General features: G+C 38.6%; 1 protein-coding gene across 1 annotated transcript in view; it reads right to left on the bottom strand.

The window, feature by feature from the left end:
- COX10 (cytochrome c oxidase assembly factor heme A:farnesyltransferase COX10) overlaps positions 1-27,589 on the bottom strand; it is a 127,393-nt gene that overhangs the window by 36,924 nt on the left and 62,880 nt on the right. The window contains exon 5 of the mRNA XM_026005529.2: positions 1,473-1,543. Within this exon, the coding sequence (XP_025861314.2) occupies positions 1,473-1,543 (71 nt within the window). The remainder of the gene's footprint in view (positions 1-1,472; positions 1,544-27,589) is intronic.

Raw genomic sequence — 27,589 nt, 5'->3', positions numbered from 1 at the left:
GCTCTTAACATAAGCTGGAATCTTTTTTCCAGCCCTATAATTTGCCCTTTTAGAGGCTACTTTAGGTAGCAATTAGGGTGTATTATCATAAATGAGATCCTGCCCGGGTCATCTTGCCAACAAAAGAGGAAGGTACCGGTTTAGCAAGACTAATAATTGTGCTGCAACCTCTCTCCCGTAAAGGATGGGCCAATGCCAACTACCAAGGCCCCTCTCTGGATGCCCTGGTAGATTTGGCTTCCCTGGGTGCAGAAAACAGCCACAATGGGCAAAGTAAGATGAGATACCAGGAGAATGGCAGGCCTTTATCTGATCATTCTTATATGCCCAATGGCTACTTGCTGGGCTTGTCCCACATTTCCCTTGGTTCCAGAGAAGCCTGATTTCCCTGAAGAAAGGCATAAGGACTTCCCTGCGATCCGAGCAGTGGCATGAGCAGCTTCTAGCATTTGAGATAGGCTACAGAGCTTGCATTTGCTCTTCTAGAACAACTTCACTCAGATAAAAGTACTTTTGACATTTTTAAATAAAAACGCAGATGGCTTTATTTATATTTCAAAAAAGAAATCGAGTATCAGTAGATATGAGATTTCTGTTCTTCTATGTTTTCATTGCTTTCTGCAATATAATGGTATTTTAAATTCATTTAAGAACTGAATGGCTCCAAACAGCTAATATTAAAAATCATTTTTTATATAGACTTCTGACAGTACCTGCATGTTTCCTTTATGGTTTCACTTAATATGTGTGATTATTTGATCCACAAGTGTTACCCCAATACATTTTAGGCTCCATGAGGGCATTGCCTGGAAATATGAGAGGATTCACTGATTTAGAATAGTCAGTAAAACCATTTGGTTCATTTTATTCTTCTTGGCTTACGAATATCCACTGGATTTTAAAAAATACTTTAAAATGCCAGTTTCAAGGTCTCCAGGAAGTAAAATGCTTAATTATTAACCATTAGTGATATTAAAATATTTATACGCCTTTTAGTTCTACTTAATTGAATTTGGTAGAAAGTAGAGTAATGGGGGTAGTGCTTTACTCGGCAGATAACAGCATTATCAGTTTGTCTGAAAAAGTAAGGCTTCAGACAGATCTTTCTTTGGAGACCCTATATGGATTTGTCTGAAATCATCTGTGTTAATGGAATGTTGTTACCCGCAGGCGCTACAAGTGAAACAAGTTCGTGTTTCAAAATGGAATTTCATAAAGAAATCCACTGCATGAGTTACTCCCACCACAGAACTGTAAATCTTAGATCCATTTTAAGTGCTCTGTCATACACTTTGGGTAGAGTTAAGAAGCCCTGAGCATCCACACCAACGTGTCCCTTTGTGGGGGTGGGGGTGGGGGTGGGAGTATTTTCACCTCACAACTCAAGGCAAAAGACTGGGGCATGATTCAGGATAAACAAGCACAGGAATGTTCTAGAAGGTGAAAGAGACTTATTATATTCATGATTTTACCTGATCTGTCCACGAACCAGAGGTCTGTTCTTTGTCCTATTCATGTTTGAATCAAATGGCACCTCAAAAAACTGCAAAAAGAAAAAAAAAAGAGAAGACATTAAATATAACATGAAACAATTCTTCTGTTCTGCTTCAGTTCTATACTTTTTGTCCACAGTAAATGTCATTTTAATTTTGATAATATGAACTCACACTCTTGGCACTCAATGGAGGAAAATTCTCTGGGAGAGACATATTTAAAAATTATATGCAGAGGCACCTGGGCGGCTCAGTGGTTGAGCACCTGCCTTTGGCTCAGGGTATGATCCTGGGGTCCTGAGATGGAGTCCTGCATCAGGCTCCCTGCATGGAGCCTGCTTCTCTCTCTGCCTGTGTTTCTGCCTCTCTCTGTGTGTCTCTCATGGGTAAATAAAATCTTAAAAAAAAAAGTTTCAAAAAAAGGTAAAAATTATATGCATTAGTTGTTTAGAATATGCACAGTTCCACTTTGATCCATCTGGAAAACCACTTGTTAAATACACAGTTTTTTCCTTCAGTCACTGTTATGGGTATAAAGCTTCACTGCTCCAGAGGATTTCAGAAACTTCCATTCATCCCCAAGCCTGTGAATTAACTAAGAATAAATGTACCCTGGGAAATGGGGGACTAAAGTGAAGAGCCAAAGCTGAAGTAATTAAGACCCCAAGGGAAACTGTGCACAACCAACATGGCACTACCGTGACTAGATTAACTACCCCTCTCTCTGCCTGGGGCAGTTCCCTTTTACACCTGTGGTCCCAGCATCATTAACAGCAACCCTTTTTATTCTCAAAGCATCCCCATTTGGATGACACATTGGTATGGTCACCCCGACAATGAGGTACTGGATCTGCTCTCAAGAAATTCACACTATCATGTAGGGCTCAGCAAGCTATGACTCAGGGGCCACAGCCAGCCTGCACCTGCTTCTCTATGGCTCACAAAATGATAATGTTTTTATGTTTTTTTTTAATGCCTGGAAAAATAAATCCAAAGAGGAAGAATATTCTGTGACATGTTGAAAATTATAGGAGAGTCAGATTTCAGTGTCTGTAAATAGAGTTGTGTTGGAATTCACCCACACCCACTTGTCTATGCCTTGCTATGGCTGCTTCCACACCACAATGGCCAGGTCGAGGAGTTGCAACGGAAATGGCACGGGCCAGAAGACCTAGAATATTTACTCTCTGGCCCTTTACTAAAAAAGGTTTACCATCCTTTAATGTAACAGAAAGACTGGGATACAGATGATTATAGTAATAGGCCTAGTAGAGTGAAAGGGAGATGTGCTAAAATGGGCTCTGAGCCAGCCAGGGCAGGGCAAACATCCTTCAAGCACTCTTACACAGACTTAAAGACTCAGCAGGAGTTGGATGCTTTAAGGGGATTGGAGGGAAGAAAAGAGCAGTCCAGATGCAAGGGGAAGCATACAGAAAGAAAGGCACAGGAGGCAGAAACTTCATGATATGCTCGAGTAGCTAGAAAGAGTTGAGAATAGCACAGAGGTTAAAGGTCCAGGCTTTGTAGTGAGAGGTGACGGTTATGTTTCAGCTTTACCAACTACTACTGGCTTCGTAACACTGTCTGAAAGCCTGTTTCCTCATCCGTTAAGTGAGGGTGATCATATGTAACTAGCAAGGTCAATGTGTGGATTAATAAGACATTGACCTACGGCATAATGACCGGCAGAGACAAAGTGCTTAATAATGACTAATTTAACCACTGTTGTCATCAGTGTCGCTGGATGGCTGGAGATGAAGCTCCAGAGGTAGGTGGAGGGCCAGATCATGGAGAGCTTCACATGCCTTGCTAACATGTAGGAGATGGATTTGGGGCAATTGCTATGACTGCCACTTGGATGGTGGTTTTGGCTATCATGGACTGGGTGCAGATGGTGTGGGCCTAGCAAGGGCTGCGGCAGTGGAGATGAAGAGGATCCAACACCCTGCTGTACCCTCTAAACTACAAGCCTTACCCCAAGGATTTACCCCATGGATTTACTCTCCTGTCTTTTTTTTTCTTTTTTTTTTTTAGGATTTATTTATATGAGGGACAGAGAGAGCAGAGGAGAGGGGTAGAGGCAGAGGGAGAAGCAGACTCCCTGCTGAGCAGGGAGCCCAACGCAGAGCTCCATCCCAGGACCCTGAGATCATGACCTGGGCGGAAGGCAGATGCTTTGCTCACTGAGCCACCCAGGTGCCCCTCACTCTCCCATCTTTATGCAGAACCACAAAGTGTGCAACCCTGACCGGATGGGTCCCAAGCTCTAATTTTGTAGTATCACTTGATTGCTAGTGTTTTTCTTTTGGATGTTTTAACGTAATCGCAAGTTCAATGTGTTCCAAACTGAACTCAAAGCATTTCCATGAAAATCAAGTACTTCTCCAGAGGTTTCTTTTTTTTGTTTTGTTTTGTTTTTTGGTCAAATGTATCACTTTTTCTCTTTTAACTCATATCAAAATCTTTACAATCAGCTCTGATTTCTTCTATTCTTTTCTTCTATATTCAGTTCATCACTAAGTTCTGATAATCTGGGCTTCATAATATCTCTCAAATCTACCCTTCCCATTTCACTGAACTATTATTACTTGTACAGAATCATAATAGAACTACTTGCTCAAAAATATTTAATATTCTCCTCACTGCTCATTCCCCAGTGGACTTGGAAAGTCCAAACTTTTTATAAGTTACACTGGCTAAAGGCCAACGCTTATCTCACCCCATCACTATTTCCAACCTTATCACTTACTTTACACCTCTATCCCTGCATCACTTGTCACTATCCTGCAAACACAGCCAAGTGCCCCTGGGAGTCAGAGACTCAAGCAGCTTTTAAGTCTAAGGCTGGAGGAAATAGTTGATACCTGGAGCCTTAGCTTCTTAGGTAGTAGATGAGAATAATCCCTCTACCCAATGAGGTTGCTAGGAGGATTTAGGAAGATGGTGTACAATGCCACACTGTAGCACATCACGTAAAGAGCTTCTGCTCATTTCTCACCTACATCTGTACACATTGATCAGCCTGACATCCTCTGATTCTTTACCTAACAAACTCAACCTTTCATCAAGACCAAGTTCAAGTTCAACCACCCAAACCGAAGCCCTAACCTCTGACTTGATGTGATCTCTTCTTCCTTTCTACCCGCATGGCACTTGTCTCAACCACTGGAAAGTGTGGTTGAACCCTGTGTAAAACTGAAATAATACACATGAAATACATACTTGTCAAGAATTACACAATTTCAAAAGCAGCAGATCAGGTAAATAAATCTGTGTATGATTTCATACCACATTGATATCAATGTAGTTGGTCAAGAACATACAGATTATCCATTTTTAGGTCCAATCTTTTTTATCTTTAACTTTACCACAGTATAATTGACATACAATACTTGCATATAAGGTATATAATGTGGTTAAGTTTTGACTTATAACTATACCCATGAAGATATCACTACAGCCTTGATACTATGCCTATCCATCATTCCCAAATTTTGTCATGCCTTGCTGTAATGCCCTCCACACCTAGAGTTCTTTCTCAGACAGCCACTGAACCACTTTGAGCCCCTATAGATTACTTGCATTTTCTAGATTTTTATGTAAACAGAATTTTATAATAGGCACTCTTTCTGTCCAGACTTTTTTTCACTAGGCATAATTATTTTGGGATCATCAAATTGCTTGGAGTATCAATAGTTCATTCCTTTTTATTGCTGAGCAATATTCTATACATAGTAATATCCACAAGTATAGATCTATTCACTTGATGGATATTTGGGTTGTTTCCAGTTTGGGGCTACTACAAAAAGTAGCTATAAACATTTGTGTTTAAGTCTTTGTGTGGGCATATTTTTTTCCTTATAAATAGAGGGCATCATATAGCAGGTATATGTTTAAATTGCATAAAAAACTATTAAGCTGTTTCACAAAGGGGACTGCCACTTTATATTCCTACTAGCAGTGTCTAAGAGTTCTACTTCCAGGCCCTTCAAGAACTCAGTTTTGGGTCATCTTCTGTGGCAAGGAACTACAACCATCCGAGGTGCTTGCCGAGGACAGAGGGAATATGGAATGGCTGGCAGAAAAAGGTAGTTATAAACACCAGCTGTGGTCCTGTGACTAGGGGCAGAAACAAGGAATGTAATAATTCTGAGTACTTTTCTCTTATTTTAATATAATCATATTCATATGTATAAACCAAAGTTTTTATTCCTCTCTCCCATTCTGCTACCATTCAATAGATGCTAATAGTATTTAATCTCGTATCTCAGAATTTAGGTTATACAGCATCAAGAAGGATTGTGACCCAGCTTGAAGAGAAAGGAACATCACCAAAGACGCAGAAAGGGACTAGAGAATTCTGGATTGTAAGATGGATCATTTCATCGTGTTTGGCATAAACACAATTTTGCTATCACCTTATTTGGAAGCTAAGTTTGGCTGAAGTGTGTCTAAGTGCTAAGCTGACTAGGAGTGAACTGTGAAGGCCACTGTGTTTGTGTTGTGTCAGTTTAGTTATGCAGGAACTACACTGCCCACATTCCCATTCCTGCACAGCTGGAGGGCTCAGGATAGCCACAGAGCTTGCATGTTATCTGGAAGCTGGAAATGAAGTGGTAGCCATGCTCACACTTGGAAAACTGGTATACGCCCAGGCACTACTGCAGCTCACACCCCACTGTTGAAGATCTGTTGGCTGCTCTCGTGGCCTGGAGGCACAACGGGTCTGTAGCTTCTCCAGCTCCTGCCAGCTCTCTGGGCTGCAGCCAAGCCCTGAGCTGCTCCACTTCTCATTAATACTGAACCGAGTCTGTGTTCTTCTGCAGGTTACCCGCATCATCAAAGCTGCCGGCTTGGAAGCAGCAACAAATACGGGTTCTGTTTCGTTCTGATGAGTCTCATCTCAACTTTGTAGATTTCAGGTGGCTCTTCCTCTCCTCTCTTCTCTGTTCTGCTTACTTCGGCCTGGCGCCAGGTACAGGCACAGCAGCTTTCCAGACTGCTTCACTCCCAGTACCGCATCGCTGTAAGTCCCTAGAATACATCCCTTAAATAACTCACAGTGCTTCTGACATTCTGATCAAACCCCAATAGAGGCTGCTTCTCTGTCACTGTCAACGGTGCCACTATTTAAAAGTATTCGACTTCACACTATGCTCATCTTATCTGGAGTTCTGAATGACAGGCTTCCTGGGATATGTGAATTAATAATTTTTCATGTGAAAGAGAGCTATGCAAATAGGCACAGATAATTGATTAAATGAGCCATCAGTGAAATGAATATATACATTTGTAGATTGTATTTCATTCGTTTTACAATGATTTACAAAGTGTTAAAGAATTCTTTGCCCCTGAAAGTCTATATTCTTTATGGAACTAGTTCAAGTTACATGTAATTAAAATGTTCTATTTAAATTCTCTCCCTACCCCGACATTCAAACACATTCTATAGGTATTTGAAATAATCTTTTCTTTGCAATCTATTAATTTAATTTCCCGGGATGAATGAGGATTCCAATTACAAATCATGTTATTCAAATGCTGGTAAGGTGTTACCTAATATAACACAGAAATTCCTATCAATAACTATTCTAGTAGATCTGAAGTCTTAGCTCAGGAACTGAATGAATTATTTCATCTGGATGAAGAAAGGATTTTCTGACATGCCAGCCACCCAAAGATGGGAACTGAGGTCTAGAACTAACTAGAACGTACAATCCAGCTGCAGGGTACCAGAACTTGGCAGGAGCATCTGACTTCCATGAACGCTTACATTTCCCAGACAAGCAACATCTGGGTAGAAAGAGCACGCTAACCATGCTCACCAAGACTGATGGTTCATTTCACTGAGTGCTTGACAAGCCTTCCTAGCCCCAGGGGACCAGAGTTCATCATGCTACTTTATTCCGTTTTTCATGCATCTTCTACAATGCTTTTCAGTTGGGTTTACTGCTTTCGATAAGAGATCTAAAGCACATTTCCAAAACACATTGTAGAGTTAGATGAGAAATTTAAAGAGTTTAGAACCTACAGCTGACTTAATCTACTCGCATTTTTTTCCTGTGCTTGATAATAATTTTTTCATAATGTTCTTATCATTTCAGCTGCCTGCAACTACTTCTGGAGCATTTAAGTGAAACTCCTGCAATTGGTGTTAAAAATAAAATACAAATGCAGTATTACCAACTCTTAGGATATACTGCTCTGCCCCTTTTTTCACATACTCTGACTACTTACTTTGAATAACGGCACAAGTAATCTAGACTGCAGTGAACACCATCTGGACAGCTGCTCAGGCCACACTGGTTCTCTCGGGGCCCAGGCTTGTACCTGACCTGCCTGTGGAAGGCTCTGCTTACTGGCTCTCCAATGGCCATATAACCCAGTATCCATACCTGACACAGTGACTGGCTTACTGAATGGGTATCTGATTCAAACTGGGCCCTTGAGCATCTTTCCTGGGCTTTTACAAATAAAAGACCAGGAAAAGAAATCCTCCCTTCTCTTCGGTTGTTGGTGTCCATCGACTGGGGTAGAGGGAAGTGGAGAAAAGACCCAACATGGGTTCCTGGGGTCCAGTTACCTCTGAGGCTCCATCCTCTGGCCCTTTGCAGTTTTGGTCAGCCTTGTATGGGGCTGTAGCTCTGGCCTCCAGTGGCCTCATACATGAAGACTGTAAACTATTTTGAAGGCAGAGCAATGTGTTGAACATGAGGGAATATTTGCTCTTTCCTTCAGCAAACAACTTACTTTCTTCCAACTATGTTCATTTACAAAAAAAAGTTTCTTGGTCTCTTTCCTTATAAAAATCCAACCGAATTCTTTTCATTTTGAACTTTTTCCTTTTTACTCAGGTTCCCTACCTCACTGTCTTCCTTCCAAACAGTCATATAATCCCTCCCCCACCGACAGCCCCATTTCTTACCCACCAGTGATCTGATCATCTGTTCTAGCAGTTGGCCCCTGTGGCTGCTAATGGTAGAAGGACAACTCAAAGTAGCTCAAAGAGAAGTGGAGCTTTCTCTCTCACAACAGGGTGGTACTTGCTTTTAGGAGTTAATAGATTCGGTGTCAAATGGGCCACCATGATTCCAGATCTTATGACACCTTGAATGTGCTTGGCATATTCCTGCTTGTAGGCCCTTCCCATGGAGCAGCCAAAATGGCACTGGCAGCCTCAGACTCCCAAGCTCCTGGCAATCCAGGAGTAAAGTTGCTTTCTTGACAGCTCTAAAAGTCTAGAACCATCCTCATGGCTAGGGGGTGAGGTGACTATCCAATGAGCAAGGGAGGGGTGCTGGTGGAGAGACACCACGCTGCGGTATCTCCCTCAAGCTACAAATGTTATCTTCTCTACAGGGAAGAAAAATTCTATTACCAGAAGAAAGTAGGAAGATGTTAGGCAGACAGAAGCAATGAAATTATTTATGACTCACCATAAAACTGACAACACCCCAAATCACCTCATTTCACAAGTCATACTTATAAAGTAACTTGCCTACAGTAGAAAAGGTACTCCCAGTATAAGTATTTGAAAGGCATTAATCAATATGAACATAAAAATTTCTATTAATTTGTGTCTCATAATCACTTCAGGAATCAATTTAATAGTTCTATTTAATGTTGGAGGAAATGGATCATTGTTTTCTCCTCATTCCCACATGCTGAAGATACAGGACACTATCACACTAATGGATAAATATTTATTAGGAGATATTACACCATGCTTTAATATTAGTAATTATTATTACCCCAAAGAGCTGATGTTCAGATATAAAATGTGCCTATCAATTAATCCTAACAGATAATGTGTCCTTATGATACTATGGCATTTCATGAGTGAAAATGACACAGATACCAAGGGTGGATAGATAACCTGCCCCACGTGATGAACTTTCCTATTCTTACTCTAATTAATTAAACGCTATACAAAAAGTAGATGTATTCTAGAGATGTCTGTAAGTCAGGCTCAGAAAATATTGACTTTGATAACAAGGTGCAACTTTTTCTTTCTCTACGTTGAATCATGAGAGCAACATTCTTCTCGAGACTCAATGGAGAAATAAACATGTGAACCTTGTCAGAGTTTGTTTTTCCATCCATCTTGTCAAAGCTGTCAACAAGTGTTTGTCATTCCAAAAGGGCTCACAGCTTTCAAGGTCCAAGATAATGTCTCAATCAATCTCAGACCAAGTTAAAAGGGATGCTTAAAAAAAATAAATAAAGGGGAGAGGCCCCTTATCCACCAGGATTCCACATGTCATTACTTTCAGCTTACAAGTCGGCTAAGATACCTAGCCAGCCATTACTCTTTGGCTGTTACCAATGTTCTACTGCCATAACCACAAATAAACAAGTGAAGCAAGACTCCTTGTACCCTCCCATTGATTTTTCCCCACGAGGCATCTGAAGCAACCAGTGCGTATGTGCTCTGGCATTCTTCAGAAGTGGCTTTTCATATCAGGTGGTGACTGGGGCAATGTGCCCCTCTAAACATGTGACTTGAGCCATCTATCTCTTATTAAGCTGTATTTGAAGGCTTCACTCTTCACGGAAAATAACAGAAAGGCCTAAAAGGTCACCCAGCACTTTTAAGAGACCCAGAGGACCACAACCTATAAGGAAAGCCTAAAAGTCTAGAACCATCCTCATGGCTAGGGGGTGAACTCAGAAAAAAACTCAGAAAGTCTCATCAATTTTGACCAGCTTCAAAAACGATACGATAGGTCACCCCTTCTCCTGTCTAAGAGATCTCGATTAGTAACACTGCTCTCTGAAAAAGTGGAAGGAAGATACTTCAAAATATTTACAAGATTTGTCTCTGGGTAGAAAGATATGGGGTGATTTATTATCTTTCGCCCTTCTGTATTTTACAATTGCCTATAAAAACCATGTGCTTTCTACCTCGGAAAAAAAGATAATAAAATATTTTACATAAATGACGCAACTACAGTATCTGGACAGACCCTCTTTCAGCTAAATAATAAAGACTTTCTGAACTATATCATTTCAGAAATTAGCATTATGGAGCCTTAGCCAATTAGAACTCCCCTCCCCCCTGCAGAAAGAATCACAGGAGAACAAAACATTGATCCTGAGTATTTCCCAAGTACCCCCATTTTCTTTTCTTTTTTTTTAAGCCTTAAAGGTTTTATTTCACTTTTCTTTTTCTTTTTCTTTTTTTCCCTGGAAATCTTTGACACTTATTTTTATTTACTCTTTGTATATATATATTTTGTATTGGAGTTCAATTTGCCAACATATAGCATAACACCCAATGCTCATCCCGTCAAGTGTCAAGTGCCCCCCTCAGTGCCTGTCACCCAGTCACCCCAACCCCCCACCCACTTCCCCTTCTGCTACCCCTAGTTCGTTTCCCAGAGTTAGGAGTCTCTCATGTTTTGTCACCCTCACTGATATTTCCCACTGATTTCTCTCCTTTCCTCTTTATTCCCTTTCACTATTTTTTATATTCCCCAAATGAATGAGACCATTGAATGTTTGTCCTTCTCCGACTGACTTCCTTCACTCAGCATAATACCCTCCAGTTCCATCCATGTTGAAGCAAATGGTGGGCATTTGTCGTTCCTAATGGCTGAGGAATATTCCATTGTATACATAGACCACATCTTCTTTATCCATTCATCTTTCAATGGACACCGTGGCTCCTTCCACAGTTTGGCTATTGTGACATTGCTGCTATAAACATGGGGTACAGGTGTCCTGGCGTTTCACTGCATCTGTATCTTTGCAAGTACCCCCATTTTCCACAGTGGGCTCAGTGTCTCTCCTTGAATGCCACCCCCACTTCTCCCCTAGGTTTTATAGCAGCCTCTTTATTACTTCCTGGTACTGGTCCAGATCCCCGGTACCAATTTCTCATGCAGCAGCCAAAGTGATCTTTCTGGACACAAGCTGGCCCGCAGGGCTTCCCTGGGTGGCCCTCGGAGCCACCCACCCACCTGCTGGGAACCACCTGCCAGGAGCGCAGTGGCCAGCTCCTCATCCATCCCCGTCTGGCCACCTCGGTCACTGCCCCAGGACTCGCTGCATTGCCCTGCAGTCAGCTTCTCTTGGCACGGGTGCTGGGGAGACGTGGGGTGTGCTGGAAAGCCCACCCTCCCCGCCACAAGTTCATTACCCCCAGTTTCACATGGCTCTTCCGCCTGGGCTGGCCTGCACAACCTTTCCCGCTAACTTGGCTGCACCTCTTCATGAGGAGGTTTCAGGTCTGCCCACTCTCAGGCACCCCCCTGCTCCTCCCTTCCACGAGCTACATCTAACAGGACACTATCCTATCCTGCTCTCAGCCCTGTGGACTCGGACATGGACACGTGGTCCCTCCCCCCAGGCTGGTTGGTTCCCTTCCGCCTCCCAGGAAAGCTATCTCATCAACTATCCCTTTTCTCTGCAGCATATTCAGCTTGTGGCTTTTGGCTAGATTACCCTTATCTATACCTAAACACGTTTAATTTCCCCCAGCCCAAGCCCTCCCCCAAGCCCCACATATACCCCGATGTCACTAACTGACTTTAGCACAAGATTAGCATCTGGAAAAGAGAGACCATGGTCTCTCTTCCTAGTATTTGTGAAGTCTGGGGCCCACATCTGAGCCAGCATGATCAGTAGCAGGAGGTGTCCAGGGTGAGGCTAAGTGCCCTCCAAAACCTCCAAATAAGCTCAAAGGAATTTCTGCTCTAACAGCTGCCAAGGAGTATAATCCCATCTTTGCAAAAAACCATTTTTAAAATAGTTTATTCGGAAGTCCAGTTTTGAAGCACAAATAAATGCACTAAAGCCCACTAACGGCTGTTATATGAACAGACTTAGATCGCAAAATTAAAAAAAAAAAAAACCCCACACTTTTTAAACTAGGGCTGGAGAGATGAGAAAACCTTTCCTCAAATAGTGCTATGCTTCATCATAATCTAATATGGACACAAGGCTATCATATTTATTAAATCCTTGTGGATCCCTCCACAACTGTAAAACAAAATAGGCATGCTTATGGACAACATTAACAGCGATAAAATAATATGGCAAGAGTCTGACCTCGGAAACAGCTTCTTAAAATGCCACAAAGAGTTTAAATATCCACTCTTTAAAAAAAAAAAAAAAAGACATGAACATTTTTAAAAGGCAAGAAATAAGTAAAATCTCCTTTTCTAGTATTCCGTGGCAGAAGAATGGTAGGAGACTCAGAAAAGGAAAGGTTATACCACGTGTTGAGCAATAAAACTGGCAAATCCACAGCAGTTCAAATGCGGCTCTCACGTACATCTGGTCACCACAACGGGCCAGGGCCAGGGGCTAGAGAAATCATTAAGCAATCTGAGAACTCCCAAACAAAGAAACTGTAAAATGCTGAACTATAAAGCAAAGGAAACACACTTAATCCCTCAGGAGTTGCAGTATGTATTTCAACTGGGTTATCCTTTTCCTCGTAAGGACACAGCAATACACCAGAACCTGGAGTGACACAATATCTCCACTGTACGCATGTAGGCACAAAGCCAGCCTGCTCCAGCACTCCTGGCACCTGTTGGTTTAATCATCACATTGCTCTGCACAGCAGAGAAAAAGGGAAGGAGGGAGCCAAAAGGAGGTGGCCAGGGATGGGGGGTAGGGTGGGAATGGGGGGAAAAAACCCATGTCCCGTTCATTTTGCCTATCAGAAAATATATACCTTTGAAAAAAATAGTTAACACATTCTTTCTGTAAATTTTCAGTAACATGTTGAGAGCTTAGCACGTTTCTTCTAAGATTACAGTTTATTTTTGAACTTTGGAGACTATATGACTGGGAAGGGAAATAATCTGGTTTGCTAGGAGACACCAACTTTCTGAGCAAATGTTATCTTAGCAAAGTGACTTGAAACCTCTGCTTAAATGACCCTCCCTGTTCCTTCTGTCTCTGAGATTCTGTGCTGGGGGGAATATTTAACACGTATTTTGACGTTAGTAAAACTTCTCTGCTGCCCGTTTCCCCCACAATCCTAAAATAGTCTCTAACCAATTCACTAAAATGAGGCTCAAAACGACTTACTAAAAATCTTCATGTTTAAAGCAAGTATCATACAAAATGTGCTTCTTTATGAATTTTAGTTTACTTTTATTTATTTTTATTTTTTTTGAATTTTAGTTTAAAAAACCAGTATGGTGAATTAAAACAATGACTATCAAAAGAATAATAAATAAATGATAAGAGAAATAACGACACTTGCATCAAAGGGTAAAAACAGCACATAAAATACATCGGGACATTTTCAAAGAGGGCTTAGGAAAGTGTTATATGGTAGTCACTAAGCAATATACTTCTGACAGATTTTACAATTGTTCCTGTTCCTATAGGTATTGCTTTCTCTTTAACCTGATTTCCTGGAAATGCCTTAATTGTGAGTCTGATTATGTTCAGAACATGTCTAAGTGTGGACCCGGACCATCCGTCCCTCTGCTGAAAGCCATGAAACGGCTGAAAATTCCTTTGATGGGGCAAGACATTTGTCACACACAGTGCACTGGACATTGGGTAATATCCCAGAACCCTCAAAAGTTGAAATATGTGGCTTCTTTCCTGAAAAGCCAAAGACTTGTAATGCACTCTAAGTGTGGTCACTGTGTTCTAAGAGGGTAGTATATGCAGGCACCACCTTCCAGAATGATCTGAAAATAACAAAGAGGTCAATCCACACACAAAATATTTCTGGTCCTCCTCCAGTCTGGACTGAACTGTGGAAAATGTTTACTCTTCTAAGACATGTGGCTACAAATTCCTACTTACTAGGAGTTACTAGAAAAGAAAAGGTACAGTAGGGTTCAGAGGCTTGTTCTGAGTTTTTCAAGGGCAACTTTCTTTACAAGTTTTAATTTAATGAATTAAAAATGGCATAGAGAGAACTTAAATATTTCTAACTTTTCTGCCAAGTATCATTTGAACCCCAGAAAGCATGCGACATTTCAAAACACCTGTGAATTACAGCAACTGATGTGTGACTATGAACTTATTATTAGTAAGATTATACAGCTAGATAAGTGGCATTTGGTCATCAAATCCCAATATTTAATGAATAATAACAGATAGTATAATGGTGTATGGTGACAGATAGTTATCCTGGTGAACACAGCTTAAGGTACAAAATTGCTGAATTGCTATGTTGTACACTTGAAACTAACATAACACTAATATATAAAATATAAACTTTTATAACAACTATACAAAAAATAAAAAATCTTAAAAATAAAGAATTACAACAGATTATACCCCTGTATGGTTCCTGTCTGCATCACAGCTTTCTGTGTCAGGCAATTCTTACAATATTAGGAATACACACACACACAATTTTCTGTTTGTACAACAACTTGTGTAAAAGTAGCAATCTAATTTTCTGACAAACGTGAATTAAAGGAAGAGTGTTAATGTCTTAAGGAAATACTTCCAAGGGGCACCTGGGTGGCTCAGCTGTTGAGTATCTATCTGCCTCACGCCTCAGGGTGTGATCTTGGGGTCCTGGGATCGAGTCCCACATTAGGCTCCCCACAGGGAGCCTGCTTCTCCCTCTACCTGTGTTTCTGCCTCTCTCTGTGTCTCTCATGAATAAATAAATAAAATCTTAAAAAAAAAAAAAAAGAAATACTTCCAAACAAAAAAGGTTTTAGTTTTACTGACTACGTATCTTTTGAGTTTCTTCTTAAAGACACTAGTGGGAGGGCAGGTTTCCTGAGAGATGCTCTGCCTAGAGACAGTGGAATCTGTGGATGGTCCCCATCCTAGCACTGAAGATGATAAAATAACACATGATGGAAAGCTGGCTCTGGACTAAATTTTAAACACTATCCCAAGTCATATTTTACAGGTAGAACACTTTAAAACTTAACTGAGTGCATTTCTAATGAGAGATGTCACTTTAGAAATGTCAAACGGCCCACAATTCTCAATTTAATGCAATCTTTATATCTTAAAAAATCTTCCAGATCACGTACTGCTTTTCTTAAGGGAGACAGAGAAATTCTAAATTATACTTGCCAGGATAAAACATTAAGTAACAACTGCCATGAACACTCACACAAAATCTATAGCAAATTAAAAGGTAAACAGACCCTTTATCATTAAATCTGTAATGATATGAAATACTGCTAGATAATAAATGCTTTATAAGAAAATAGTCTGCAATGCCAAATTACCTGACCATTATTTCATTTAGTTTAGCCTACCCAGATGCCTGCGACTTTTATTCTATAATAAGGATAGACTAAAATACCCCCACTTTCTTATAAAAGGTAGGCTTTATAGGAATAACGCAAATTAATAAGATAAGTTACATGGGGGAGGGTGTGTTGGGATTCTCTCAACGATCTTTAATAGATAGATAAATTACCACTATAAACTTATAATCAGGTTTGCATATCCTAGATAATAGCTGTGTGAGTTTTTGAAAGAATATATAAGGAACAGCAATAAAGCAGAAACCAGTTTAAATCAATTATGTTTTCAAAATGCTAAGTTAAGTATATTTGAGACATAATTTCCTTCATCATTTATCACAATGTGATGACTTAAAAAATTCTATTGAAAGTTTTTTTTAAAGAAAATACCACTGCAAGTACCACTTGCAAATACCACTGCAAGGTTTTGAAAGCTATGGAACCAAGAAACAAGTTCTAACACTGCATTTAAATGAAGAATAGGCTCACTGAGGATTATTGGCCGCATATATTACATATTTAATAATCTAAATTCTGTATGGTCTCATAAGAGGTCAATGAGATTACCCAATATAAAATGCTTAACATTGAAAATAAAAACATAAGCAGGAATATGAAAATGAGAATATATTATTTCAATATCACTTATAAATGAAAAAGGAAAATGTTCTTTACAAAGGCAATAAGAACTCTACATTTAATGATTAATGATCCACTCTAAATTTAATTATAAATTAATGGTTTAATTTATGGTTTACTATTAATTCAGTGGTGGGTCTATGATTTTTTTTGTTCTGTTTTCAAAGTTTTCTTTTATTGTAATAAAGGAGAGAAATAATAAACACGAAGAATAAATTACACAGATAAATGTGGCTATATTCTTTTAAAAAGATTTGCACATGGTTTGGAAATATTTTAAAGCATCAAATGTTACATTTCCCAAATCATAATAAATCTTTTTAGGTTTTCCAAAACACATTAGAAATGTAAAATGTTCACCACAAATGCTTTGGAAGGTGAGTTTGAAGGTGGAAGGTCCTTACAAAGATCACATGTCAAACAGACTTCTAGAAGAAGCATCTTTTATAAAAGGTTTCTTCACTTTTAAGAACACTTTTCCAAAATTATTATTTCCCAGAGCTTGATTTGTGTGCTGCAGCTTGCTAAGTCCACATTTCTCAGAATTTTAGTTTTACGTTTATTATTACTATAGCATGCTCTAGTTTGCTCAAGAATTTACAGACATTTAGAGTGGCAATGTAGGCCACAATCCAATAAGTACTACAAGCTGAAACCATTTTTGATACTAAATACTGGAGGCAACAAAGGGATCCTCCTTGGTTTAATAAGGCTTCAAACGTACACATCTGTAGCTTTTCCATTTTGAGTTGTGATGGCAATGAACAAAACATTTAAGTCTACAATTTAAGTCTACACAACTTTATTATATTGCCAAGAAATCCCATTGGCTCATTTTGGCATAAAAAAGGTAACTAGGCTACTTCATTTGAAACTTTTAAGTAACTTCCATTATAAAATTATAAAATCTTTTTTTATTAGCTTTCCACTTGAAAAAAACAGTACACGTTTATAGCTATGAATGTAGTGATACAGGAAAAAGATTTTGTTATGGGGTAACCAGCAAGTTTATGATGAATAAATAATTGACAGTTCCCAGCTAATATTGTGAGCATTTGTTAAAATCCTTGTCTCTCATGGTAACTGTACAAAGCTTTATCAAAGCAGGTGAAAATCTATGATTAGTTTCATAATTGAATGAAGATAATAGAGCAGCAAAATATAGAGCACCAATGGGACAGTGCTTCTTTTATGCTGATAAGGCTACAACAATGCACTGATTTATTTTTTGAATTAGGAACCATGTACTACTATTAGTTATTATTTGCTGAGGGTTGACTGTTTCCAAGCCTGTGCCAGGTGTTCTGTGCATTAACCACTGTCTCAGGTAATCTTCATTGCAATTCTGATAGGTAGGTAGGAAGTACCACTATCAGCATTTGAAGGATGAGGGAAGCCAACCCCCCACTGCCCCCTAGTAATTAGCCTAGATGGTGAGGCTTGGATTCGAAACTAGTCTACTCCAGAGTCCCTGTGTTTAATCACTACCCTACAAACTACATAGCATTTTATGCTTGAGCAAGAGGCAAGAGCCAGCATGAGACTGTAAAGCAGTGCGAGATAAAGACCATGGCTCCAGCTCAAGAGCCTAGCTCTGAGACAGGGTACTTATGTATGAAATAATAAGAGGCAGTATGTTAAGATTCATGGAAATGCAGATAATATCTGCCAGTGATGAGTTCAGAAGAATGTCAGATTAAGATTCTGAACACTGGTACATCCAAACTTTGGCCCACCAGGCACCAGGGTAAAAAGGCACCTGAGAAATTTGGTGCAAAAATCTGTTTCTTATGTGGCTAGCACCCAAGAACTTGGGCTGACCTTCACACGTAACCCTTGCCACCAATATAGCAGTTAGCTTCAGGAGGGTAAGAGAACATGCTTCAAATTGACTTAATTCTTCTCAAAAAGAGCCACTGGTATGTTTACTGGCAGTGGAATCACTTATAAATCATTAGGCATAATCCCAATACCCAATAACACGGGCTTGGTAAATGTAAATTTTGCTTTATCCATATGATGGCACAGTCTACAAAAGTTTAAAAAATTTTTCAAAGCAAATAATATTTAGTGATCTGGGAAGTTCATGACTTGGTATAAAAAGAAAACATGTCCTATATAGTGTGTGTGTGTATATATATATATATATATATATATATATATATATATATATATAGTATGCCTATTCGTGAGTGTATACTGAAAAAAATTAGACAAGAACTATAAACCAACATAGTATGAGTAATACCATTTCTATTCATATGTATCCTTTAAAGATCATCTTTTTAAGAAATAGTTGAAAGAACTGGAATCAGAGTATTGAGATTTAGTTTGTTTTAATGTAGAAAGACTGCTAGGCTGTAGAAGTATGTTGAAATGTACTGAAATGCGTCCACTATACAAGAACATTTTGGAATTAAAAGAGCTCTGATAAAATTACAAAAAAACAAGCCAATAAACAAAATGGAAAATAGGCAATTTGTTGAAGGACATGCCCATTAGTTTAAATTCATAAAATGCATTTAAAACTGAAAATTATGATGATTTCCCAATTTGGAAGAGATTTTTTCCTCCCAGAATGTTTGGACTCAACTCCTCCATTTCTTGACACTCAGTATAGTAGACTTTCCACTCCACTTTAATGCTATTTATTTTTCCTCCCTTCATTATCATTTTGCAGTGATGTATTTTAGAAAGTTCTTATGGTCTCACATAAACATCCTAACCATGCTGTTTTAATACTATCCTTCCAATTTTCTGTATGAAACATTTAATATGTCATAACTCACACAGGGAAAATTATTTTTAATCTCCTCATCTCCGTTCGGTGTTTTAAAAAGAGTTGTAATTATTAATTTACTTTAATTTAATTTAGGATACATTGATTTCCAAAAGGAGAACCGTGAGGTTAAAAGGTACAAGTATGGGCAGCCCTGGTGGCTCAGAGGTTTAGTGCTGCCTTCGGCCCAGGGTGTGATCCTGGAGACCCAGGATCAAGTCCCACATCGGGCTCCCTGCATGGAGCCTGCTTCTCCCCCTGCCTGTGTGTCTGCCCCCCTCCCCATGTCTCTCATGCATAAATAAATAAAATCTTAAAAAAAAAGGTACAAGTATTTTTGGATCTACCACACATGTGCATATTACATATATACTGTTAAAATCTAATATTTTTTTCATCTAACACTCATAAACTTCTTGTGTCATTAAACAGTATTCGGAAATGTGATTTTTAAGACATTGTATAGTATTCCACTATCTGGAAAAAACATACTTTAACTGATCCCATTTTGGTATGTTGAAATTATCTCTAGTATATTTATAATATAAAGTATTTGCATACATTTTGATAGTTTATTGTGAAAAAATTCTAGAAATGTAAATGTTGGGTTGAAGGGAATTTACATTTTTAAGAAGTTTAAACCATGCTTCTCAAATTTCCCTCTAGAAAGATCACCCCAATTTACGGTCTGACCAGCAGTGAGGAGGCCTGCCTTCCAACATCCTCCCAAGCTGCAGGTAGAACATTTTAAGATAAAAGAACCTAAGTGTCTAAGCATGTAATGGCTCATTCCCTCCCTCACCCTCAGATAGCCTTCTTCATCAGCACATGCAAATATATGTATGAATAACTGTAGACCTCTCTTTCTGTCCACTTGAACTATACTTACTTCCTAACACTGTCAAACTGGAGCTCTTGTTCTGCTAACCTCATTAGGAAGATGATTAAAAAAAAATAGAAATATGTAAGAAATTCGCTATAAGCTCTGATGTTACGTATCAAGAAGACGGGTAGGTATGGTATCTAAACAACCAAGGTCTCAACTGTGCTGTATGGCAGGAAATTTCCTAAAACATCAGTATGCTACAGCCAAGCCAGTATCCAGGCTCTGTACTGTGCTAGAGTTCCACAGATGTTCCTAGGGGGAAGTGTGGATGGGGGCACATGGGCTCTCTCTCATTTATTACAATTGCATGCCAAGCTGTGACGATCTCAAGATGAAGAGTCCAATTTAAAAAACCACCCAGCATGTTAAATTTACTCACATCTTAGTCAAAGAACTACTACTTCGGGAGGCATACTTTGTGCTATTAAGTTGAACGGCACTGCTGCTTTCTTCGCTTATGAGTAAGCTAGTTGATTTCAAAATCCTCTCCCAGGGTGAACTACACAACACATATTCTTTGGGAACAGGTCTAATCTCCTTTTTATGTGCTCGCTACCTCTTTTTGGAGGTGAAAACATCTGTGTCCCACATATAAAACAAAATTAGGCATCTTACAGAGTTATTCCATGCTGAAATGCTATCTGATGAAGGCAGATGCTTTTCAACTTCCAGTACGAACAACCATTAAGGTAGTTCTAAGACCCGGTTAATTTTTTTCCAGAAAACAAACATTTTCTAACATAGGAGTTATTTACTCAAGCAAGTGGAGAAGGGAACTTTTATTTTTATCTCCTTCATATTCTTTAAGAGGACATTAACAAGCATGTAAGTATTCCCATCAATAATATTCCTAAAGGTCACCAGTGTCAGGGACAACTCAGTGAAACATAAAAAAACTATACTCTTTAAAGATCTATATGTAATGGATTTTGGAGAATCATTGCTTTTTTCCTTCGGGCACTGGCATTTGTTGAGTCTGAAGACATTATGGAGTCTACATCATGAAGCCTTTAATCACAAGTAACTGAGGGATTATTATTAATAGTTATGGTGTCAAAAGGAATCCTTCAGCACCAAAGCAAAGAAGATATAAAAAGTCATCAGAAACATGGATCCAAAGGAACAACATTATGGACATCAGAGTTCCCCTCCGTAAAAATGCAAGTTGTTCAGCATTTCTGCTACTGAACATATTTGACAAAAAGAAGAGATTTCTATATGATAACAGAGAGTCTCACGTATGCCCTATAAAGCACATCAATTCAGGCTAATACTTCACTAATTAAGATTACATTGGAACTAATGAAAAATCTGAGTTAGAGACTTTTTTTTTAAAGGATGTTTCCTTAATTTCAATTACAAAAAAAATGTCATGAATTTAAACCTTACTATTTAGTCATTTTTTTCATCATTCCTACTAAAATCAGGATGAAACTGCTCTCCATTTAGGAGACTCTTTCTCTATAGTATCATCTAATAGTTTTAACATTATATTTTGAGTTGATAGTGATGGCCAGCACTTGAAATGGTTGATAATCAAATGTTTAAGTATCCTCAGGTATATTTTATCAAGTACATTATGTCACACATCATGTACAATTACAAATCATGGGGCATACAAAAATAAGACACAATACCCATACTCAAAGACTACTCTTAACAGTAATAAATTCTTCAAGAACTTTATTATCTTAATTTAATTTGAAAAATAACAGTATTGGATTTCTTTAGAAATATTCCATAATTTGAACCTCTCACAAATCTAGTTAGCACAAATCAATGTAATCTAAGTATAGCTATAATAATACAGATTAGCAGATAACGAGAGGCTCCCTCAAAGCTTCCTTTAGTGCATGAGCCACAACAATTCCCTTGTTTAGATGCAAATACATATTTTTAAATACTGTGATTATTTTAAAAAATACATTCAACTGTTACTACATTTTTTTTCTTTCCATAAGAAGTATAGAAAGTCCCAGCAGCCCAATCTAACTAAATGAATACAAAGCTTAATTACAACACAAAGTAGTTTCAAAATAGTGTTTCTAATAAAAAAAACTTATTGACTAAATGGCTCATTTTTAATAAATTTGATGGATGTCCCAGGAAATTTTATAAAATCTACAATAACCCAGGCATTTTCCTGTTCCTTTGTAAAGAACTTGACAAACACTACACATCATCTCTATAAATAAGTTACCAAAGTTACATCACAAATTTTTAACTTAAAACTTTCAACAAAATCCTCAAAATTGATTGAGTTATATTGTTTCATTCAGGAATTAAATAAACCCAAAATGAACTACCCTTAAAAAATACAATGGTTAAAGTTCTAATTAGACAATTTGTTCACCATGATTGGATTATTAAATTTCTTGGGTAACAATGCATACTTTTTCTCGAATATTAACTAAAAATTTTTTATGCTACGATTTGACATCAGCATAAACAAAGGAAAAACACAAAATAACCCGGACTGTTCTTTGGTAGAGAGATTTCCTAATGCAACAGACACATTCTTTTTCTCCTTCTCAAATAATTTAATGGTTTAGGAGGTTAAATTCCATATATGTCCTACCGAAAATTTAATACTTTATATAAACAAATAGCCTGCAATAGGTCCATTTAAAAAAAATACATCAAATGGTATTTTTTAAGATTAGGGGAAAACTATGGATAGAAAATGTTGAAACACAAACCGCTATGCCCACATGCTGCTCTCTCCATTCACTAAAATGCTTACAAATTCAAAGCAATAGAAAGCAGAGAATCAAGGAAAGGAATATTTAGTAATACAAGGATCATACCTCCGTGTCGTATAAACTGATCCATCAGTCATTTCACTTCAAATGAAGCTTTCTTAGGTAACAGATTTGACCATCTACACTTATCCTCCTTCGAAATTTAAAATAGCAAAATTACAGAACCTGTTTCACATACACATCTCGGGCACAAGCGATCACACAGCTGTGGAGATCTACGTCTCAAGTATCAAAAATTCCTGATATAATAAAATGGTGTAAACTTAAACCACCCATTCCTAATCCAATTACTTTATCTCTTCACCTCATCTGCAATGATTTCATGATGTTTGGGTAAAGAATGATGTGGCATTTTGTTCGTGATTAAATTCTAATGTAGAACGTAGGAATATAACAGGAAATGAAACCCAAACAAAAGCAAATTTAAGTGCTTTGACATAGATATAAATAATAAAAATGCACATGCTAAAAAGGAAAAGTCTAGTTACTAGGAAATCATAAACAATCTGCTTATTCATTGTTTTATAATTTAATTTCCCTACTTCTTTTAGTCAGAAGAGCCTCTAAATGAAATGGACTCTGTCAAAGAGCTACTGGCTGTGGTTTCAGGCTCCTTTTTAATTACTTTCTGGCTGATGAATGTCAGTAATGCAACACACATATCAACATTCTTCAAGACACTGGGTTTGTCGGTTTCATAATACTCCTGTGCCTGTGCTATTCTCTCCACAGTAACAATATGGGCTGCGGTATTATCATTTAAGAGGAAAACTTTGCTTTATAATATTTCCTAATACAGGTTTCTAAATTATGACCAGTAGGATATTTGAAATGGGCTGCTTTGTCTGTCTTATTTGCTCCATCTAGTATGTTTCATGGTATAACGTGAACATCTGGTCACACATTCACTTACTTAAAACTGTTTCATCGTGCAAAGCCGGGGCCAGAACAAATCCCCTCACAGGGGACTTACCTTCCTCAGAGAAAATAAATTGAGAATTGGAACCTCACCCTTCCTACTCCCTTGGCTTTTGCTAAGGGGTCCAGCCAGACACAGAGGTAGTTTTAACGTCTTTCTAGTGCCCAGGAGAGGAGAAAAGGCAAAGAGGCAGAAGCTCCTAGCTGTGTACTACTGGAAGTCAGGGAACACGGGGGAAACACAAGCCAACGTAGGGGCATCTTACGTTTCTGCTGTTTCATCGGCTCTAGAACAGGATAACCATACGGGCCTCTCAGCTGTTGCAGGAAATGTGTAGGTAAAGCATCGGTGTCTGGCAAATACTAAGTGCTCAATAAAGGACTGCTGTTCTTACTACTAGCCTGCGATCCCATTCAACAGTGTTTTAGTTGCGATCAACCTATTCTCTTGGAACGTTTTAAATCTTTCAGCCTCATAGGCTTATGAATAAATTACTCTTAAATAGTGTTCACAGCTTACATAATGTTTTCACGTATATTATTTCAATCAAAAGTGTTTTTTCATAGACACATTTTTATATAACCTTAGGTAAAATGAGATGGGTAGGTTTGTGCTACTTTTTGTTTTTCTGTGTCATATCCGTTTGGTTGCTTCTAGGTTTTCCCTTGGGCTGAGATTTAATTGCATAAAACGGAGGTCCTTTTTGCTAAAAAGACTGTTGGTGCAATCTTTTTAACCACAACATGTAAGTGATACAGAGCAGGAGCAATTAAAAATATTTAGCAACTAGTATAGCATGGGCATGGGGCCAATATCCCTTTCGACTGGAGATATTGGCCACTCCAAAGGGATATTGACCCTCTTGCCATCGTCACTGCTATGGAAGTCTGGAAGTCCTAGAAAGGGGGAAAGCCTAGGGGCAGGAGCTACTTATCAACCGTATTTGAACAACCGTAACTGCTGAATATCAGCCTTACATGTGGGATTTTGTCCCTATGTATAAACTGGACTATTCCACAGTATCAGAGGGATGGTAGCATGGGTTCTGAGAATTCATTCTTCTAATCTCATATTCATCCTTCAACGTCCGTACATTCCTTCTTGTACATTATACATTTTAAATACATCTAAAATGGTCTTCTGTGATACAAGTTCTAACTTCCATACATTAGCTGACAAATAATAAATCTAAGCTATTATAAAGTGGGGTTTTCTACCTCGCCGCATTTGAGTTTAGTTGTATTGCTTTTTTTGGTTTCAACAATAGTACTGGTAAAATTATTTAAATATTTTATTGAATCTTCTCTCGTATCTGCGAAATGAGTAGAAGATGAAAAACTGAAAAGCATAGGTACCAGTAATCAGAGAAACTGCAAAGAAGAACCTGTGCCTAGAACTTGTGATCTTCAGTTTTTAGTTATTGGATTAAGCTGGGGGATGGTGTATTCAATTGTAAAGGAAATATCCAAAACTGTGAAGCACCAGGAAGATTCCAGAAATACAGCACTGACTATTGTGTTTAATCAGAGAACTGTAATTAAGACTTTAATGATAACCTTGAGTTTGATGGGAGTATTCAAAACCCCATCTTAAAGCAATCTGTTGGGGATCCCTGTGTGGCTCAGCGGTTTAGCACCTGCCTTTGGCCCAGGGCCTGATCCTGGAGTCCCGGGATCGAGTCCCATGTTGGGCTCCCTGCATGAAGCCTGCTTCTCCCTCTGCCTGTGTCTCTGCCTCTCTCTCTCTCTCTCTCTCTCTCTCTATCTCTATCTCTATCTCTCTCTATCTCTCATGAATAAATAAATAAAAATCTTGAAAAAAAAAAAAGCAATCTGTTTATTCATCATCTAATATATAAAACAGTTTTCTTAGGCTTTAAACAAGTTTCATGCTCATCTTCTAATTACAAAATCAGAGACAATGGAAAAATAAAGAAAAAATAAGAGAAAAACCATAGTACTGCTACTCATATATAAAGAGCTAATGCAGTTTTATCTATATCTCCATACAGATTGTTTTGTAATATGCCCTTAGCGATATATAGTGAACATCTCTGGTGTTAAAATATATATACACAGACCTACCTCATCATCTCTAACGGCTATAAAGTCATTCCTTCAATGGACACACCTTTTAGTTTTCTGTAAACTGTTTTGTGGTTATTCTTCAAAATTAAGCAACTATCAGACTTTCTCTTCAATAAACTGCCATTATTTTTAAGATGCTTACCAATCAATGACCAGTTGGCCATTCAATTCAAAAACTCGAATATATCTGAACACAACGCAAGGGAAATTCAATCATTTATTTATGTTATGAAGCACCTATTGTGTGCCCTGGGGATAAAGTGGGGAACTGAGTTCCTGATCTTAGGAAGTTACCATTTAAGGAGGCATAGCCGGGGACACCTGGTTGGCTCAGTGGTTGAGCATCTGCCTTCAGCTCAGGTTGTGATCCTGGGGTCCTGGGATCAAGTCCCACATCAGGCTCCCTGCAGGGAGCCTGCTTCTTCCTCTACCTATTTCTCTGCCTCTGTCTGTGTCTCTCATGAATAAATAAATAAAAATAGCTTTAAAACTAAAATAAAAGGAGGTACAGCCCAACTCAGGAGTTTGTAGTGTTGGAAGAGTCCCCCAGGCTCTGGGAAAGGTCCTAGAGGGCCTTATGTTCTAGGAGAAGATGAAGGAGAAGAGGAGTGAAGGAGGGGGGAAAAACACAACAACGGAGAGAGAGAAAAAACAAAAAGATGAAGATATGAGAAAGAGGGCCATGAAGATGGGACCTGGCAAAGACATTGGTGACCACAAAGACAATGGCTGAGAAGACAAAGATAGTGATGAAGAAGACGGCAACACAAAAGTTTTAAAACTTACAGACGTCGTTTAATTCTTAGGAACAAATTCTCCAGAAGAGATAATTAGAGGCCTCAGTTTCTATACGAAAAAGCTGGAAGTCAGTAAGATTAAGTAATTATGTAAGCAACTCACCTAGGAAGTAGGTGGGGTTAGAATGTGAGTCTGGGGCTGTTTCACTCCCAAATGTGTGATATGAACCCGTGAATTATCATATAGATGCCTATCTATCACAAATAACTTAGAAGTTCCTGAGAATTTTTAATTGCCTATGAAGCTCCATCATGGAGCCAGTGACTGGGCTTCAAATCCCTCCAATCATTGACAGACAGTTCTCAGATTTATCCTAAAGAGGTAAAATCACACAATAACAATAATAAATCTAGCACCTTGACTCATAAACATATTTTACAAGTATGGGAGCTATGTTTTCCTAGAAGGAGTGGAATTCTTCTGAAGGAAGCAGAATACATTCATCCCTGGGGTACTTATTTTCCCAGTATAATTTAATTGGGAACTAAAAACTTTCCATTTACATCCAAAAGACTTTCCTTCCTTGACTTGTGTTGAAACCCCAGGCAGGCGGTGGCTCCCTTCAGCATATGCACCATACTCTCCTGGGAGGCAGGAGCTGTGAGAAGGTGCTAGGGCTCAAGGGTATACACACCTGGGATTAAGGAGTATCACTAGCTAATTTATCTGGGATTCTACGTATGTGACTGTAGAACTTCCTAGACAAGCTGCAAAAGGAAAAAAGTAGGCTTGCAATCTTGATTTTTCAATAAACAGAAACAAAACTGTATGTGGTCTTTCCTGTCCTCTTGCTATCAGAGCTTAGCAAAAGGTGGCTTTTCTACAGGCGTGCTTTTCAAGGTAAAAATGTCTGTCTTCCCTGAGCAGCCAGCCTGCATCTTTGCACCATTTGGTAACGGGTCATGTGGTCAACAGTGCGTGATTATGGTGCAACAAAGAAAATCATTGCGAGGTGATTATGAGTTTTCTCAAGAGGCCTTAAGGAAACAGAGGAAAAGCAAACAAAAATACGGAAGATTGAATGA

The sequence above is a fragment of the Vulpes vulpes genome, chromosome 12 (genome assembly GCF_048418805.1).
Source record: "Vulpes vulpes isolate BD-2025 chromosome 12, VulVul3, whole genome shotgun sequence".
In the NCBI taxonomy this organism is placed as follows: Eukaryota; Metazoa; Chordata; class Mammalia; order Carnivora; family Canidae; genus Vulpes; species Vulpes vulpes.
The sequence above is the reverse complement of the archived record's forward strand: the minus strand, read 5'-3'. Positions and strand labels throughout refer to the sequence as shown.